This window comes from Rhea americana, unplaced genomic scaffold (genome assembly GCF_003343005.1).
Source record: "Rhea americana isolate MKP2758 unplaced genomic scaffold, rheAme1 scaffold_37, whole genome shotgun sequence".
In the NCBI taxonomy this organism is placed as follows: Eukaryota; Metazoa; Chordata; class Aves; order Rheiformes; family Rheidae; genus Rhea; species Rhea americana.
Window position 1 is genome coordinate 4,510,050 of NW_028186501.1, and position 20,699 is coordinate 4,530,748.

General features: G+C 41.3%; 1 protein-coding gene across 2 annotated transcripts in view; it reads right to left on the bottom strand.

The window, feature by feature from the left end:
- TRPC7 (transient receptor potential cation channel subfamily C member 7) overlaps positions 1-20,699 on the bottom strand; it is a 70,383-nt gene that overhangs the window by 39,603 nt on the left and 10,081 nt on the right. For both annotated transcript variants that reach the window (XM_085312651.1, XM_085312650.1), the window contains exon 2: positions 6,226-6,408. In XM_085312651.1, coding sequence (XP_085168777.1) covers positions 6,226-6,408 — 183 coding nt within the window. The remainder of the gene's footprint in view (positions 1-6,225; positions 6,409-20,699) is intronic.

The window sequence follows — 20,699 nt, forward strand, 5'->3', positions numbered from 1 at the left end:
GAGGCAGTGGTCTGTGGGACCTTCTCACCTCCCTTTCCCTGCAGTGGTTCATCCCCAGGACACGGCGCTGTGGGATAACCGCAAATTCAGAGCGCACAGAGCCCTCAGCAATCCACCACGGCACAGCGCACGCGGACYCTCAGCTCTCACAAGGGCCAAGCGTCCACAGTTCTTGCCAGCTCTGGTCTTTTCCAGCCCTCTGCTCTCCAGCGYACTTTCTTCTGCTTCACTCCCAAACACTGAGCTTTTCCAGTCACCCTTGCAAACGATGTGTTAGTCAAACCCTGCTCCAGCCAGTGTCTGTTACCGCACACTTGTCTGAAGGGTAGGAGCAGAAGCTTGTGCTTTTGCCCATCAAAAGACTACCTTGATGCTCCTCTAGCTCCTGCGTGAGCAGTTAGCAAGAGCTACGGCTTCGTACGCCTTGAGTACCTGAGTTGCATGACCAACGCGGTGAAAAATCATAATTTAATGGAGCCAGGAGTATTCTGTTTGGAGCATCATCCATATGTTAATTATTAATAATACAGTTATGAGAAAAGTTCCTGTTCCAGCTCTCTATTAAATAGGATTTACACAGCCATCTGGTGTTCTGTTTAATTCTTATTAATTTTTTTTCCTCAGACCCGATTTGTGTGTCTTACTGTTAATTAAATTAAAACTAGTGAAAGAGAAAGGTGCTCTGGCTTTGTGATGGTCATGAGCTGAGCTGCTAACTGAGAAAATAGAGCTGGGCACTCAATTTTTGCAATTAGAAAGAACACAACAACAATGATGCTGACACTGGGGACAAAGGAGAATAGATGTCACCTCCTACAGAGAGGCTCCAGCTTTCGACCTAAAGGTAAATGTCGACCTATAAGTACCCTGCCAACATGAAAGGATGACGAGAGGAGCGTTAACAGTAAGAACAGAAATAACAGAAAATATTTAAGTGTTCTGTAAAGCTAATATACACCACTAAAATGGATTTGTAGTGGTATATCAAAACCTGAGCATTTCCTCACTATCAGTTCTCCACACAAGCAGATAAATCTCTGGCTAAATCTCTTTTTCACTAGTCCCCCCCCCCCTTTAAAAAAAAAAAAAAAAAGTAGATGTCTTATGATGAAAGGGCAGCTGGGTTCAGAGAGAGGAAGAGAAACTCTTCCCAGTTGCCCATTGGTAGAAGACTGGTTCCTGTCAATGGGAGAAATCACCTCCAAGTTTAACAACAGATGAATTCACTCATAGGAAAAGTCTGTGCCACTTTTGTATTTCCAGTATCTGACTGGAATCAAAATTTAATTACTTCAAGACAACAAAAAAAAAACATTACTGTGCAATTTCCAGTCAAGAACATGAAGTTGCTCTCACTTAGACGTTGTACACCTACACAACAAACGACTGAGAGCATCCTTGGCTGAAGGAGGTTTCACAGTAAAGCTGCACGAAAAGTGGTCGAGACTACCTCTTTACAGAAAAGGGGAGTGCTCTGTTCCTTCAGGACAGATGAACTTTTCAAGTGTCAGAACTGTGCTGGAATGCATCTAGTTTGGGATTAAGCTGGTTCCTGCAGAGCTTATGTGAAAAAGGCGTAGAAAAGTCCTGAAGTTAGCGCTATGGCTAAGATCAGTTCTGTTTTCTTCCATCAGGACCAGAACTCAGATCTGGCAACTCAAGTCACTCTTGACTATTTCCCAGCAGAAATAGGCAGCCTAAGTGATTATTGCTCCAACTTAACATCACGTTAAATTTTGCCACTTCCATGCGTTCTGAGTAAGTGCTGGAGTCTGCCACAGCATTTGCTTGCTCACTGTGATGAGCCCTCTGCTACACTATCCCAAGAAATCACTTGAACAGCCTTGCTATGCTCCGCATCAGCAGCAAGGTGCTTTGCTGCTCTTCCCCACACCACCTTTCTGCAGAATACAGGCACCCGCTGCCTTCGCCGGGGGGTCCGCGCAGCTGGAGGGCAGAGAAACCTCTTCCTAACCGGCTCATGCAAGTGCGAAGTGTGACCACATAATGCCGGGGAAGACAACAGTGAGTTTGCCACAATCCCATAACACAGTCCGTTTCTTGGAAAGTATCCAGGRCTTCTTAAATGCCCAAATGTTTGCAAATTGTTTATTTCACTCTTGACAAAATGTTCCCACTGTAACATTTGGAATGGTTTTAGAGGAATCATGAATCATTGAAACAGCTAATTTGAAGGGAGCTGTGATTCTGGAAAACTTGAATTTGAGGACTTCTGAATGCCTTTTTCCAAGAATCCTGGGGTACAGAGTGATTGTTTAGTTCTTTCATAGAGAGTAGAGGACTAGAGAAATATGGAGATTTTAAAGACTATTTTGTAAAATACAGCAATTTTAACTTTCTTCTGGCTGTGAAATATGCACAAGTAGAGTTTAATTCTTCAGTGACYTTCTATATAAAATCCCTCAATTACATTATAAAAGATAAAGTTGCTCTCTTGCCAGTGTCTTATATGTGCTAGTAGTTTGTTTTGTACAAAGAAAAGAAACGCAAAAAGAAAAAGAGACAGACAAGCAGACAAGAAGCAAACAGACGTTTGAAACCTCTGATGCATTCTTGAATGACTTTCCAAGGTTCATCTCAAATGTTCTRTGGTACTAATGAGAGATACTGATCAATAAAACTACCTCCTGTCTATTGAACTGTGAATTGCTTTTTGGAAGAACAGAGGGATAAAGTAATAGAGAATCCTAATGGGAAGCACAAAAGAAAAAAAAATGCAGATAAAGATCATTTAGGGCCTGGAGCAAAGCCTGTTGAAGATCTCCGTTGCAGATTTCCTGGGGAGAGGAGATGAGGGCGGACAGAGGCAGCAAGGAGGCTCTGGCCTCCCACGCAGGGCTGCACCGTGCCCTGGAGGTCAGTGGGGCTGCAGGCAGGAGCCTACCCTTCAAGCCAAGAGGCATGAGAAGCCCTGGGCTTTGGGCTAAGAGCAACCACGAGACTGACAGAGGAGTTCTCCRTAACACAGGCACAACGTGGATGCTGTGACTGTGCAAACAGCAGCCCCTTCCTTCTGCAGCTTRCTGGGAAACATAAGTGGTGAATTCAAGATTAAGAAGATACTGAGTTGGAACCAAAATTAGCTCTAACAGTATGAACAGTGTATATGAACAGTGTATATGAACAGTGTATATGAACAGTGTATATGAACAGTGTATATGAACAGTGTATATGAACAGTGTATATGATATTAACAGTGTCTCTAAAATTTTCACATAGGTGTGCAGGAAGAAAAAAAAGATCATAGAACCAATTTAGACCCATAAAATGCAAAGTGATGGGTGTGACAAGCCTCAGTTTCCAAATAGTGACATCTCTACTACCAACAGCACGTGGGCTGTGAGCTGGGCAGGGGATAGGAGAAGCTGGGAAACCACCTGCAACAACTAAAAGACACTGCAGCTGCTGCTGACTGCACTGTATGAGGACTATGAAATAGTCCTCTTAACAGAGTCCACTAATAGAGATACAGGAGTTTTTCTTAAAAAAAAGAAAAACAAACAAACAAAAAAAAACCTTAAGTTTGTGCAAAGGTTTGATGAAGTTTGAATGATGCAATTGCTATCCTACCTGAGGGTGAGAGTCCTTGACATCTTTCTCAGACTCTGGAAATAATGATGTAATAAAATATGGACCAGAATAGTAGCTGGAAAAGYAAATTCATGGATACTAAATAATAATTTTCAATATAAATTTTGCTCAGGAAATTTTTATCAAATAAAGCCTATCTCAGGCACTTAGAGTGCTAATAATAAAATGTGAATTAAGAAGCATAATGTTAGAAACTAACAAATATTTGATATTTTATCTAAACTTTGTATGCAAATACTTAGACTAGAGACTGACTTAATGGGGGGAAAAAAAACTAGCAACTACCATTCATTTTATTTTTTCAGCCTATTATTAAATCTGTAAGGGCATGTTGTCTTCTAAGCTTCTTCTTGCTGCTCATGGGAAGGAGTGAGTATAAAGTATTTCACATGCTATCCTCTCTATACTCACTTAAGAAAACACATCTTTATTTCTTAATACAGAACTGCAAGCCTGTCGTAGCTAAGATAATGTCCAGGCYAAAAATGCAGACACCGTTATTCACATATCATTCCAGTGCCAGAATGCAATTAAAAAGYTGGAAAGCAGCAGCCTATCTGGCCTGGGATTGCTTCTGGTGAGATGCAGCCTCTCAGGTGTTGGCACCTTGGTTTGGCCAGGGCAGTCAAGGCTGTCCCGCAAAGTGACCTGGCTGTGTGGTTTGAGCGCTGCAAGTGGGAAGCCACTTAACGTGCCTTCCTCAGTCTGCCTTTTGTACTTGGAGGGCAACTTGTGATCCTGCTATGCCTACAAATTGTTTCATTTACTTTGAAAAAGTGACTTGGAATTTACAGAATCAGCCTCCAAATTAATTTATTAGATATTTAAAATAATTCCCCTTCTCTCTTCTCCTCTCTATTATATGATTTTCTTAAAATGAAAATACAGTTCAGAGCACAGATTTTGTACACATAAGCCTAGCTGTCCCTGAAATAGATATAAAACCCATGCATTGAATCTATTGCCACTTATGGAAACCATTACGGTATTGCCATAACATCACCTCCTGGTTCATCGAGTATGTATGATAAATATCAGTCTGTTATCATAAGTCACTGCCAATAACCAAAGCCATTTATCTGACTGTCTCTGCCTCCCACAAATGAAACTATCTTCCCTTTAATTTAGCAAGTAAATGCTCAGCTTATACATAGACACATACTGTCTGCTGAAAAGAATATGCTAAAAAGTGCTAACCTCAGAGTCAACACAAGACTGACTAATGCTCACATTTATTTTCTGTAATTAGTTTAACAATTAGTATCTGTGAGCAACAAGCCACAAAGGATGCTGAGCTTTCCTGGGCATAGAAAGTTATTTATAGATGAAGAGACCAACAGCATATGACCTACCGCAGATACTATGTGGCTTCAGACCAGTGGTCATTATGAAATTCATGAAATACATGAAATAATGTACTAATATAACAAACGAGAAATGGAGGAAATGTTCCTCTTAAAACAAACTGGCTAAGCTAGAACAAATGTTCTCAAAACAGCACAATAACAGACAGCAGTTCAGCTCTGGCTGGGACAATTTCAAGGGTCTTAGGATCTAAATGGTGAGGCCAGTACTCAGCAGAATAAACAAGCAAAATAATGCAGAATTCACCCATTCAGAGGGCTTGAGGTCCCTACCAGCTTCATGCTACCTCTTTGGCCRTAGGTTGGTGGGGGCTGCTCGTGGATGGTGAGGCTCTGAATGCCTTCCAGTGAGGTGGTTTTCTGAAAGAGCACCAGGGCAAGCTTGGAGCTCTGTTCCTGCATGCTATATACTCCCAGTAAGAGTTTTAAGATTCTCTTTAATTAATGACTTTCATAACAGGAAGAGACCTTCTCTGGCCAGCACAGTAACAGTATTGAGAGACAGATCAAAGCAGGTGGCGGGTTTGTGAGGGGAAAGCAAGAGCAGATGTTAGCTGGAGATTTTGGAAAGCTCTCCMAGCCCAGTTGCAGGAGCCCAGTTTCCATCAACGTATATTGTAGGAGCAATTAATYGGGACCACCCAGACCCAGGATTTGCCAGAATTAAATTTTCCATTCACAGAACTTCCATAAAGCTGTTAAACACACACACACACCACCCCACGTTTTCACTAGTCAAACAGGTTTTATATTTTTCCCTTAAAATATATGTCTTTTGTTTATTAGTAGAGGAATTTTGAGTGTTTTTCGTATGAAACACCCCTATGTAACCGCGGAATCAACAACATTAAAATCAAAATCAGATTTGTTGGAAACCTGAACTCCCAGAATATGCGTCTGGAGCTTTGTAAGAGTGGGAACTGGGGATCTATTAAAAAAATACATAGATTCACAGCTGGGCCCTGTACAGAAGCTCTGTGCCACATGGACATCTCTCTCGCCATCCGTATGTCCAATTTTATCACTTTAAAAGCAATACCATGCCTGCTATAATGCATACTCGGCAAATATCCTTCTCCACAATAAAATACRTGAAAAACTGCCGATCACATCATAAAACGTTAAAATCCAAGGGATAACCCTGGGCCCAGTGCAACCTATGTTTCATTTATTACTTCCCAAGGGGCATCAAAGCAGCAGCATTTAGTTGGTAAGAGGGATTCACCAGGCATCTAAAGGACGAGCTTACCTTTTTGACCTCGTATTTAATGGCCAGTCTAATTCTGCTCAGGCTGGGCCGGTGGTGCTCGGGACACAAATGTATGTTCACGTCTCCGTTCAGAATGGCCTCTACTTCTTCGGTGTCTCTGCACAGGTCCAGCACCCCCACGACAAAGTCCTTGCATTGCATAGATAGCTTCCTGTAGTCGTTCTAGGGGAAAACAGAGACACMCGTGCTATTCGATCGTGCGCTTGAAAGCATGCCTCAGACGAGCCAAATGAAGTCAAGAAAGCAAGAGAGAGCAGCTACGAGCAAGGTTCTCTCTGCAAAACCTCCTGGCTGGAATAGTAAGAAAGCACCTGTTTCACGTAGGAAAARTCTGGCGTTTCGTAAATATACGTGAACTTCTCCCAGAACTGATTAACAGTTTTGCTATCAGCAACATGTTTTACAATGCAATAAAACACACTTTACAGAACAGTAAGTTTAGCAAGATGCTTGACAGAGAAATTTTGAGGTATATTTTAAGCAAATACCTCACCTTTCCTCATTGCGTGGCAGATCTTCTAGGAACATGAGAAGGTGGTCAAGCAGAGGTCAGTCTAACGGGGTTTGAATTTACAGCATGTTTTACAGTTTAGATTCTTTCCTAGTAACTCTGACTCTTTCTTCAGGAACTTTCAAGGAGTTACAGATTGTTTCATCAAACTGTGGCATCGTATCCAGCTGAGTTCAGATGAACTATATAGCTGTAATACCAGTTTCACTTTAAATRCTATTACCTAATACTTCGGTTAACCAATCCCAAAAGAATATCCAGAGAATACTTTCTATCATAGTATTTCTCTAGGAAACATGACCTCAGAAACTCGACACRAGTTCCTATGAAGTAATTTCACCTTGAAAAGAAACCCCTCCCATTTTGCTAACTCAAATTTATAGGAAAAGGAATGGTATGTAGCTGACTTGATGGAAAGCTGCAAGAACACCGCCTTAAATTAAACCGTGATTGATTTTCACATGCTGGCACTTAAAAAAAAATGAGGAAAATGGCACCATCTGGGTAAATGCAATGAATTAGAACACAATTAAGGCTACTGTTAATGCACTAACAAAATGGTGATATTAAAGACCTGGTGCAACAAATAGAAATAATAAGCATAAGACARGCTCTTAACTGACTTGAGAGATCTTTTCAAATTAGGTTGATGAGTTAATTAAATTCAGCAGCTTATCTAATTAAGCAAGCAACYAAAAAAGAAGATCGTTAAACCTGGCTTTGATGAAATGATACTCCTTTGTACTCGTATATTTTCTGAATTATTAGTTCTAACATTTACACATAGCAACCTGCCTTCCTTGTTAGCCAAAGATCTCAAAGCACTGTGCAAACAGTAGTTAATTAGGCAGCATAGCGCTGTATAGAAGATGATGATGTTCTTGGAGATGGCTAAATTTCTTCAGACCATTATTCCCCTTCAGAAATTAGATGTTCTTGATAATGAAATATTTTGTTATATAAGTTGGTTTGATGACCTTTTGTTACATTTTTTTGCAGTTGATTAACCCTTTCCTCCCCCTCCCCCAAAATTTGGTTACATTTAATCTTTCATCTAGTGTCCACTTACAGTCGGTCACAYGCTGCCCTGTGTGCTGAAGGCTTTTCCTTCTTACGTCAGAATAACACAATATTACTGCGCAGTCTTTTTAACACATAAGTATTTGTTTGTGTAGCATCTATTTCTAAAGGTTTGCAGCCTGTGGGAATCACCAGCCCTGAGTTTTGTACCTAGACTTTTTAGTACATGCATGAGAATTTGACACTAAAACTGGGATTCACATTAGCCCTGTGAGGGAATGATGAGAGAAAATGTGGTGCCTGTCTCTTCTTTGGGTTCCCAACCATGACCTGCCCTGGGGAGCGAGACACCAGGTCTCTTACAGCACGTATCAGAGAGAAAGGGCTCTTCCACTCAGAAGAGAAAAATTCAATATTCGTAGGCAGCCAGTGTTCTCACAGAACAAGAAGCTGCCATCTCAGATAGGTATTGAGGAGAAGAGGCCAAGAAGGAAAGGTGAGGAGGAGCATACATACATCTGAGAGGTGGAATTTACATGCTTTTACCTGTCCAAAAGATTGAAATTTGGATTTCCCTTTTCCTCCTTGAGCACTGTAATCAAACACCATGTCCTAATTGTAGTGTTCTTAAATGGTGATCAATAAAAACTCAAAATCATAGTTGAAAGGAGTCTTAATTCACCACAAACACGTACTTATCTCTGGTAGAGCAGCTGCATGCCCCACAGCAGAAACTAGGACACAGAGATTCCTATCAAAGTGACAGTTTAAGGGACTAAGATTTAAGATGTCTTCACAGCCAGGCAGAAAGTGATTGTACATTTGCATCCAAATCTGGTTCCTAAATATTTTGTGAAGATAGAGTTTGTAGGGTGAATGCTATCAAATATACGGTGAAGTAAGGTCTGAAATGTAAATGAAAGGCAAATTGTATTTTATGGATTCAAACTGCTCTTCTCTAATCAGTTCTGTGCTTTAATCTTCACTATGCCAAGATGAATTTCAATAAATAGAAAGCTTGTCTGTTTACTGAAAGAATAGATGCCCAAACACATATTTCAGCCTGGAAGTAACTGCAGGAATTGTGAAGGATGGCAAATGCAGAAAAATCTGAAAATAGATGTAGGCTGGAAAGGAAATGCCTACTTTCTGCAGGTAATGGAGACASTTAATTAGTCCAGTAGGTTATAAAAAAATAAGGATGAGAACTTTGCTAAGCTTTAATACCTTTCTCTATTACACTGTTTGTAAAGTTCACAAGATTATCTCTTAGCCAGCATATTTTAGGTAATTCTCATCACCATTTCCACATCATCTGAACAGCAAATATGCATTAGCTCAAATTATTTTTCTTCTTCTGCTTTCTTTAAGGAAAGGAATTCAGTTAGCAGCTAGGAAAGTACCTCTAAGCAACYGTAAACGACAGGCTGGTACACTCAGTCAAGACCTGACTCCATTCACATCTCCTCCAAGCTTAATGTTTCTACTGGTTTTATACATTTTAAGAATTTTTGTGATTGAAAAGCTTTTATGTTCAAAATTATTCTTAAGTTGACAAAAGCAGCAACACAATCTATCCAAGATATAGAAGGTATAAAGGATAAAATTAAGTAAACAACCTCCCAGCCAATGTGCAAGTGGGCAGGAGGGCAGCTTATTGCTGCCRAGAGAGCTTTCATACATGTTAAGAGAGGCCTCAAGGATCACTGAATGTACTACATATTCTCACTAGATCCCACTTATAGAAGCACCTATGATAAAGATCGTTGCACTGACTTTCTTCGTGCTCACAGTCAGCATAAAAAGTTTATTCTTTCTGGCAGTGCGAATACAGCACTCYGATCCTCCTAACGTATCCCTTCCTTTGCAAGCACAAGTTAATTGCTATATTTTCACTAAAATCTGAGATTTCCACAAGACCATCAGCCAAGCTTCTCACATCTTTGRCTTGCATACAGTAGCTCTGGCAATGCAAGCAGAAGAAAAGGCCTGCCTATGTTTAAAATACKGACTTGGGAGTCACAGTAAAGGGTGAAAAGCAGAGGGAAGCCTAGAAGGTTAGCAAATAAAATGTGAGCTGGATGTACTGCTGTRTTGGTTTCTGCACCAATGCTGCATAGATCACATGCATTTCACACATCTGGGAGCATCCAAGACCCAGCACAGAGGACTGCACCGAATGAAGGCACGCTGTGACAGTGGTGGGACTAGCTTTTGCTTAGGACCTGCTGTCCCAAGGCAGCAGTTAGTGAGGTATGGGGGCAACAGTCTGGGCGAAGATGTGAAAGAGCAGCAGAACACATCTTCACCTACTGTTAGTTACACTAAGGTTTCCAACTTGAAGATCGGAYCCTTAGGTGCACCCTGGCAGAAGACAGAGGGACAGACTGCCATTATGTCACAGGGCTGCTAAGGGCAGGGGCAGTCCCAAGCCCACTGCTTGCTTCCACAGTCCAGGTTCAACCCCCARACCAGACCCTCTTGGCCTAAATACCTTCCTGCAAGCCGTGAATCAGGCAGCTCCCATCAGTCTGAGCTACCTTCTAGCCTAAACRTCTGATCTGAAGCTGGAGCAAGCAAACCCAAGGTCCTCAGTGACCTTTGGGCGTCTGGACAGGCTGTGGCTTCTCCAGCAAGCGGTTAACTTTCTCTTCCTGCAGCAGCAGCAAACTGATGGCTGGAGAGAGGAAATTCAGCTCAGTTCTCAGTGTGGCAGGGCAAAGACGGATGTATTTTGTATGTAGACCACGACAATAGCCCAAACTTTCAAAGTACTCTGATTAAATCTCACATTACAGGAGTTTGAGGATCATGAGTTTTATAGATCAAATCAATCTATACAGTAATGAAAACCCACAAATCATACATAAAGCACAGTGGGGCCTCATCCTGACATGCTGAGTGCTGTAAAGCAAAGATGAAGGGTGCCAGTAAGTACACAAGAGAGTCAGTCTACTTCAAATAATATGTGGAACATAGGTTTTTTGCCTATAGAGACAGTGAGTAGAGGATTAGGATAATGTTTGAGAATGCCATAGTATCATTTTTTAAAAACTAGATTATAATAAAAGGATTCCAAATTAGTCATTTCCTGCTTCTTCTGACACTGTTGTGCATGTGGAGTTAAAAATGTCTAATTCTGCTGTTTTGAAAAGGCTGATGGTACTTGTCATTCACTGCAATTTCTCTGAGTACCCTATTATTATCTGTTGATTATGTTCTAAATGAACTCTGTAATGTCTCTACATCTGTTCAAAATCATCCAGATTTCCTTCAGAAAAGAGTTGTTTCAGGTCAGAGGGATACAGACAGAGTAAAAAGTTAAAGGAAATGGGAAAAAGTAAGACCAGCCACCTATCTGAGTTAGTGAATGAAAAAATAACTATTTCAAAAGCAATTATGGTCAAGGGCTGAAGAGGAATTTCTTCATTCATGGGAGCCTACCTCCAAAATGCCAGCATTTTTTTCAGGAGCATTTTGCATGGCAAGCTGCAAAATCTGGCCTTGATGCTGCAACATACTGTGAGCAGGTCTGTGATTTGCTGAACCCCTCAGTGCAGATGAGCTTTTACCAGAAACTGAAGTGGTGCCAATGGTTCAGAAACAGGATCAAACCACTTTATATGCAATTACAAACATCCTCCAGCTCCCTCAAAAATTTCTTTGGAGCTTCTGTCTTCCCAGGCCCAGATTCATGAATATGTTTGGATTTACATTTAAATCCTACTGATGTTGAGGAAATAATTGTAAGCATGCATTTTAGTGCTTTGCCGAAGCAATATTTTTTTCAGACTTCAGGAATGTGGAAGTAGGATGAGTCTGTCTGGGTCAATGAGCTTGCAGTTTTCTCAGTTGTAATTGCTGTAGGAGATTGTTCACTGCACAGTTCCCGCAGTAAATAGGGCAACAGACCCACAGGATGGTGCATGACACGCAAATATGGAGCAACCTGTGCAAGTGCACTGTTCATGAAAATCACTCCGTATGACATTATTTAGGATATTTAATTAAATTCACTCTAATAACTGCTTCTGAATAACAGGCATAAAAAAGCAAGGCAGGAACCACAGCCCATCACTAGATATCCTAACCACAGGTAATTCCAAGATTCGTCATCTATGCTGCTATCTTGTACACAACTAAATATTCCAGTAGCCTCTACTAAAGCTACAAGATCAGACTTTGATCAGGAAAGGTAGCATCACAGATTAGTTTCCTTTCAAATATACAACCGTATTTCTAGATCAGAATGATTTAATCTACAGACTTTTCCTAGAAATAATTACAACCTGAAATTGCTTATCAATACACATATTTATTTACCCAAGAGAAGTTAATTAAGAAAAAGTGGAGCAGACACAGGGTGACTGTGCTAGACATTTTTCAAGGGATCTGCTCATCACATACTGTACGTCTTATAAATACAGTCTGTTGGAATTTGAGGATTTCCACACCAATCCAAGACTTCTGGAACTGATGGAGATGCATGTCCAGCATCCATGCCTGGGGCTATCAGAGCACCAGAAAGCCTCTACATGTTTTCAGTGCATTCACAGACTAATTATGTGACAYACGACTGCCGAATCCAGCTTCCTGCCTGTGAGCAGCTCAGCGGCTGTGTAGTCGGCAGTAAATCTGGCACTCCTGGGGAGCATGAAATTTACTGTGCAAAYGAACACTATAAGCACGTTGCATAGGCCCTGTCTTTATGTTTCCTTGAAGCTCTTAGCTATTTGTATTTAATTTACATCACACATGCACATGTATCAYGGACAGAAATAGCGCATTTCTTAGATTACCATTTTGAGGAGAAACAGCAGAAAGAAAATAAGGTGGACAAGTAATTCTGTAAAAATGAACAGAAAGTCCCTGAAATGAAAAAGCTGGTAGAAATAAAATAAAAATGAGAGGAGACAGAGGAGGAAGAGAAAAAAAATAGCATTACATTCTAGATTTGAAATGCACTTTGAAATAAACCATCATTTCACGTATTAAAAGCACTTACAAATATTTACTAATTAGATTTCAGATTAAATACRAAGTTGCTGGACAAATTTCCTTCTGGGTGTTTACGCTGCCTCTAACTGGCTGTATACTGCGGAAGGAAACAGGGCRCAAGGTCTGAGAGAGGGAAGGCAACGAGAGGAGCGGCTAGGAGCCAGGCCAGCGCCGGTCCCGCTCAGGCAGCCGCGCTCTGCCCCGCTGCGCCCCGGCGCCGGGCAGCGCTGCTCTCGCACCGCTTCCGCAGGGCTGGCGGCCGCGCGCGTCGCTGCTCGCAGCTGTGAGCGCAGCCGAGTGCGTTGCTGCTGTTTCCAGACCGAACGCCCATCGGCGTAGCMGATGCCAAGGCTGTACGGTTAATTTTCCAGAAAGCGCAACGTCAATTGATTTATGTTCTCTTGCTTCCCGAGCGGTGACACATCAGTGGTTTTTGGAATTTCAGGTGCACTGTGTCGTATTCGGTGGGCATGTCCCTGGAAATAAAGCCAAGTGCTCATCTGAAACATTTCACTGCTCAGGTGCATGTTGCTAAGCCTGTCTAGAGGTAGCAGCAGTTACTACTGGACCTTTTTTTCTCAACGATCCAGAGCTTGACTTCTTCACCCGCGACGAGCATAATGTAATAAACAGGCTGTTCGCATACGAGAGTTTGACATTTCAAAAATGTGTGTCTGGTGCTTTCCAAACAATTCGGGCCTTTCTAAAAGGAGCCAAGATAAGCGTGGCAACTGTTTGCTCCCCGAGGAGCGCCAGGCTGCCGAATGGCTGCGCAGAGGGGGAACACCTCCTAGGCAAAGACTGCCTTTCCAAACCTGCCAGGCAGGAGACCCTGAAATACGTGTGCAATAAAGGAGCCCAAGGGCAAAGCAGACAGTGCCGTTTGTGCTCCCATCATTATTTCTGATCGAAGGAGTCCAGAGAACAAGCACGAGCTGACTGAGGGCTTAAAATTGTATGGCGTCCAATGAGTCATAAAAATATCCCTAGCATCATTACAGGGATTTCAGTGATGGATATATTAAGGCTGGTTTGCCATAAGAATTGTTTTTTCATGCCTGTTTTCTCCTCAAAAGGTTAGGCTTCCTGTCTGCAATCCATCTCCTAACTGGGGCCGCGGAAGCTGGTCGCTGAAGAGGATGGAAGAGAAAGAAACCAACCACTTTGCATCTCATGTTGTGCCACTCTGGTACACGAATCAAATCAGTAAAGCAGCTAGCTAAAAGCGTGTTCAGGATTTCTCTGGTGGACTTTGGAAATCCTTTAAAATATGTAACTGTGCTTTTACAGCATCCTCCGCAAGTCCAGGCTGTACGAGTAACTTTCTACAATACTGCACCGCGTGTCAAACGGTTTGTCTGATATGAATTGTGTTAATCAGCAGGTTATTTCTTTCTTATTTCTCAATATAAACCTCATTGTGCAGTATGATTTATATCCGTTGTCGGTTCATAATAGCGAATGCAGGGTGAAAAACATTATTTAAAGTGGTAGATATGAGGAACAGATCCCATAAATTTGTTTTATTCCTGAATGTTCCAAGAATTCCCGTGTGGGAACTATAAAAGAGCAGCAGAAAAGATAGGTTTGCAGCTACCTGTTCTGTTTCTACCTATTTTACACTCTACTTATTATTTTTCTACCAGTCCTACTTATATTTGCTTATGGCAAATTGTTCTGATTTTTTATGTGAAACACAGCTTCTGTAGGATGTGAGCTGTTTCCACAACTAAAAAGATTGGAAAATGCAAAATATTTCCTTTTAATATCCCTTTAAATCTTTTTATTTTAATAAAGTTCTTAAAATGTGCTTTTTCTTTTCTGTTTTAATCTAAAAATTAATATGGCAAAAAGGATTGTTTTGGGCGGTAAAGACACCGATCTATTCACCTTAAGAAAGAGCTGAAGGCAAAAATTGCAAACGGCCTTGACTCAGCCTAAACTTTAGATTCTCTGCATTAGGAGATTTCAAGACCAGTCCAGTCAATTTTTTTAGTAACCGTGTTAATTCTTTTTTCCACCTGGGAGACATAAAACACAGTCCCTGCACAGGGGAACACTGTGCACGCTGAAGTTAGCAGATCGCTTGACTTATCTAAAGCCCTGACCATGAACAGAGTATGATCCTTTTTTTAATATATACCTAAGAAGTTGCCTGAAGACTACATCCAGCTTCTCCTCTACCCCAAAGTGACTTTTTTCCGCATATTTTTCGTTGTCTGGCAAGGTGACAGCAAACGAAGTAACCCCCTCCTTCCCGTCTTCCAGCACACGTACCGCGTGCTTTCCCGGGGCGCTTTCGGCTCGTGCCGTGCCAGGGGCTTTGCGCAGAGCCTGCCGCGCGGCCGGAGAGCTTTCGGCATGGCAGCGGGCCCCGCACGCCTCGCCGTGCCACCAGCGTAACCAGGATGTTGCTCACCAACGCGCGCTGCTTCTGAGCCGCGGTACGTACGCGCACGCAAACAGGAATGCTGTTCGGCTTAGAGCTACCACTCTGTTCCAAGGCTCTGGAGATATTTAAACAGCCAGAGGACAGAAATTACGCTGGTTGACAATAATTTTTTAAAATTAGGATATTTAAAATATCAAGGTTGGCATAGCAGCTTCTCAGGATAAGATGGTATTTGATGTTTGATGTATTTCTCTTTCATATAATCTCAGCAGATTTTCAAACCCAAATCACAAGTCAAGCACACGCTTTTGATTCCTCAGCTAATTAAAATGGGGGTTTTTTTCCTTCTTTCAGATTTTCTCAAGCTCATTTGAATGCTTTTGCTGAAACACCTGTTTCTAGAAGATAGAGTCCCTGGATGTCATGCAAACAAAACAGGCTGTAAGGAGGTATTAGGTAAATACTTTGGCATGCAAAGTGCGGGGAATATACACGTTCAGTGGAGGAGAGAGGYTTTCTCCCTACGTCCTGTCAACAGCTTCTCTGAAGCATAGACTACATTTTTTAAAATAATACCCTGTTAATTCTCCTGGTGAAGAAGAACTTAGGATCTGTCAATGCCAGAGGCAAAACCGAGTTCATCACCACATAGCGCAAAACTCTGAATGCCTCTGTGTCATCTGTGTGGGGACATGAAACTGAGAAACGGCTTTTTTATTTGAAAAACATAACAAAACAATAAAAAAAACGCTGTCCCCTTCATTAGAAGAACCTTTATCTTAGCCTTAATATCCATCTTCGTACAGAGAGAATTCCGCTTTTATCCCGTACGCATTTCACAAGACCAGAAGTCCGGGGCAGCACTGGGGTTAACTTTTTTTGTTTGTCATCTGTTCTATTTTTATTAGACCACTTACAAGCGGCAGGAGAATGGGCAGCAAATGTGCAGGTGTGACATGACAGATGTATCAGAGGGAAAATGTTACCTCTGAGCCACACTCCTTTCACATGCTCTCCAGGCTTTTTTGCTGTAGCATTTGACCGTGTTTACTACTTTCCTGATCTTCCTACTGCGTGCTCCGCTGGGGAAGATCAGCACTTCCCACACATCCTGAGCCTGGGTAGGTAGTTTCATTGCTCTAAATGCATTAGCTACCCTCCTCCRAACTGTGTGGCTCTTCCTCCTCAGCTGCTTGAAACAAGATGATAGTGTCCCTCAAAACCAGGCGGCAAACACAGAAAGGAAACAATGGATTTAAATTTAAAGGAATTGTTTGCTTAACATGTCCTCTCCTAAACTGAACTAACTTTGACACTTTCAGCTTGCTTAAAGAACACGCTTATGCACTCAAGAGCTCTACAAGTCCTATCGCTCATCAGCAGTTTGGTTACAAGCTGCACTTGTATACTAGAAAGGAGATTTCCYGTAAATCCGACCTGCAAATGAATGATAACTTCACTGTGAGTAATGATACCCCCACATCCATAAATAAAATTAGCATGATCCTAATCAGATCCTAAACAGYTGACTGACAGAAGTTCCCAATGTCCAACAACACCAGCACTCTGGAAAACTATTCACTAGCAAGCCACAGGCACAAGCAGAGTGCAAAACAGTGAGTCCAAATTCAGGCCCCCCACAGCTCTAACTACCCAAGGAGCATTTCTGCAAGCTCAGGTCCCAGCTGCAGCTCTCAGGCTTGCAGAACTCAGGCGCTGAGCACTCTTGACCACCTGGGTGGACATCAGTCCTCCCTCTAGGAAGCACAGACTGAAAGGTGATGCTGCAGTGCTTTCTTAAGCAGAAATACAAATATAAAAAAGTGTATAATTACATTTCTCTGTTTTGAAATGAGTCCAGSTCCTGAGGCTTGGATACGACAACAAAATGACACAGTTGCCAATGAGTAATTTCCACGCCATATGATGCAAAATTCTCTGCAACAAATTACATTCCAGGAAGCTGCCCATTTTGATCATATAAATGCCAAAAGCCATGAACACTAAAGTACCTAGTATCATTTTGTGGCAGTATGAAATTGTTTGTATACCRTTCCTGTTTATCCACAATCCAATGGATAGTCTATTTAGGTGCACTGAGGATGAGTTCATTATAATTATCTACAATAACAACAATTAGCAATACAATGAGGAATAAACTAAACCACTTCCCATCTGCATCCACTTTAATGTCAGACTTGAGATCCTCAGAATGTGTTAGTCTGTTTACATTCATTAATGCAATATTAATTCTCTGCAGTGCCTTGGATAAATGTACCTGCCTCCATTCTCCCGTCTGCCGAGCTAGTATTATTATTCTATTCAGAGCAATAGTCCTAATTATGCTCATTTGTAGTTGCAGTACATAGCCTTGCCCAATGTGAATAATGAGCAGTAGTTTTAGGAATCCAGTTATCTTGGTTAAAATAAACTGTCTGGCTCCTAACTATTCCCTAAAAACCAATGCTGCTGTTAGCTGAAAACTCAGGCATTTGACATTACTAATTAAACACAAAGCTTACCAGTATTTCCTTTAATATTGCAATAGTAATAGCATCATTTCCTATCTGTTTTCCTCACCAATAATTTGATTTTGTCTTTCTGAAAAATGATTTAGTCTTTGGCATTCTGACATATACCCTCTTGGTACCATTTACTGCCAAGGGGAGGAGAAAGGGTAATTCTATTGCTACATAATTTTATATCAGCAAATGCTCTGAGAAAACTCTCTAAAATGAATGGTGAGTCTGCAAAAAAGGGCAAGTCCAAAGTCACACAAACTCTGGCTTTTTGAGGTCTGGTGACTAATGTGAAAAAGACCAACACGTTTTTCTTCTGCTTTAAAAACAACCAATTCCCAGCGGCRGGAGCCCTCTCTGCATTACCATCCAGTAGGCACACCATTTTTGAATACTAGGACTCATTTTGCCTTGCACACTTGGTGGGTAAGAAAGGAAAACACTCTGCCACGACGAACAAACAAGCAGTTGCCCAACTTGTTCCCCCAATTTTCCCCAGTGCCACCAGCACCTGGTTGCAGACTTGGTGGAGAAGCGCGCGGGGCAGCGAAGGCCACCGAGCGCAGTCCGGGGCTGGCTCTGCCGCGGCTCCTCCGCCTGCCCTGCACGGACCGACCCACAGATCGTTGCACCGGCTTCGCTTTGAATCTCTCTTTYGCAAGTCACCCCTCAAGGGCCAGGGTGGCGGACTGGTTTCAACCACGACTGCCCAAAGATGGTAGGATGGTCAGCTGAACCATGATTTTACCCTGAGTACTGGAGCTTTTCTCCTACGTTAATAAATTGTATTCTTAATAAACACAAATTTTTAAAGTATTAATTAATCATGAGGAAATCAAGACATAGTGGAGAGTTGAAGTTTTTAAGTTTAATTAAATACCTAAATTATTTCTAACTCTTTGCTGTCAGGCTGTTAGACTTGAGTCGGTCATTATGCCTGCTAGGTCCATCCTCTTAACCATCTGTACTCAAAAAGCCGTTGTAGAGAGYTGTGTTGGCACACAAAGGACTAACATGATACGAGCAAATTATCTTCATTTCTAAAACCAAAATCAGCTCTAAAAACAAACAATTTTCTAAACACACAGTCTCAGAGAGGCCAGAATGAATTGAAGAACAGACATCATAGCATCATTTGGGATGAAAGAGCTCGCAAGAGCCGCTTAAACCAGCTAACTCTCTTTACTGAGCTATGAGATGTATAAGACTTCACAACAAACTTAATACTATATTCAGTTAACCTAATAWTATTTCACTTGCTTTTAAGCCATAGTAACTGTAACTTAATATAACCCTGTATTTAACTTTGCCTTCCTACAAATCCTCTATAAATTCACAGCAAATTACCTCAAAATGGCAGTTTTCTTCTTTCTACTTAGTCAAGACACTTCCCATTCTCAATTAACGTGTTACAAGCTGACTAACGAATACCCGGAAATGGTCCACGTCAAAGGTAGTGACTCTCTCCCTCGTATTCATTCATCAAAACTTCAAGTTTGGTAGAGCTTTTCCTTTCACACCCTTTCCTTTCTTAGTAATTTCATTGAATTAATAAAATTAAAAMCTTAACTTGACACAATTCCAACGGCAGAAATGATGAAGGATGAAAAAAAGATCTTTCAACTCCAAACCATTTTCTGCTAAATATATTAATATGCTCCATGTTACTCTGTGTGAAGTGTTACACATTCCAATATATTTCCTGAAAGTCATGGCTCAGTATTGCTATACTACATGGTGAAATAAAATAAGTTACCATTAGGCCTTGACTGTTCAGAATAATTTATGAAAATCACCCCACACAGCATAAATTAATTTTTAATTTCTTCAGTTGCACTCAATGTTTAAAATCTATTTGGACTTGGTGCCATTGCTAGTGCCAGGCCACGRGAGGGGAAAAAAGTCACTAGTGGCTTATGCTGCGCATTGGTGCAACACACTCTTGKGCGGACAGAGTCATTTGCCAGAATATTGAACCTTCAGATTCCAAAATTAAATGATGTTCCTGAGAGAGGAGAAATGTATCTATTTAAATTGCTGTTTTTTCCCTCTGCTGCTATGCATTGCTCCCCACTGTGATTACCTGTATGTGCAGGAGATGCTCTGCTCACTGCCCTTATCGACTCCAGCCCTGTAGGTCCCTTAAAAGTATATCAAATAACAGGRATTTTGCACCTTGAAAGAAATTTACTCTTGATAGAGGATGAGCTACATTTATTAATATGAAAATAGTGAAATTCCAGGAGAAAAATGACCTTAAAGCAGCTGAATTGTGCTCAATTCCTAYTCATTTGGCTACAAATTTCACACTTATTTCTATAGCTGGCTAAAAGGTCACATTGTTCTCCTTAAAACTTATCTGCWTGAAAATGCTTCTAAAATACCTGACAATGGTGGGTGAACTGCTGTACTAAGACCTCTCGCTTGTTACATTAATGGTTTCCATTGCTTCTTCTTCACATTCAGTTCACTAGAGTGAACTTCACCAGTTGCCTCGCATTAAAGTTTATAAGGGGACTGCATTTTATTTTGCATTTATATGATCAGGTCTGTTGCTCACCAAAGCTGGAATCCTGATTTACCATTAGGGTTTTTATATGCAATCAAAATGGAAACAGTAAGCTGTAAGTGTCGCAATTGCATTAATGCTTTAATAAATGCTTTAATGAACTTTAGTCCTTAAATGAACTAGAAATTGCTTCCTGAAGAGCTGTAATAGGTAACAAACATTGCATTGATGGTGTGCAAGCTACTGTTGCCAAAGGGCTCATCTACACCAGCATCATGGGGAGCAAAGAAGTTTTCAAGTTCTTTCTGGCTTGCCATCTCCAAGCGCAAAAGTTTCTTCCAAATAATTTTTTGGAGGACAAAATCCTTTAGGCATCAGCGAGAAGATTCCTCTTGATACKGAAGCATTGTCTCTGATTTGGCATGCTCTGAACGAACCTTTTATCCCTTACGTTCTTTTTCAAGATCAAGACATGGGCTTATTCATCTGGGAAAGTGAGGAGAG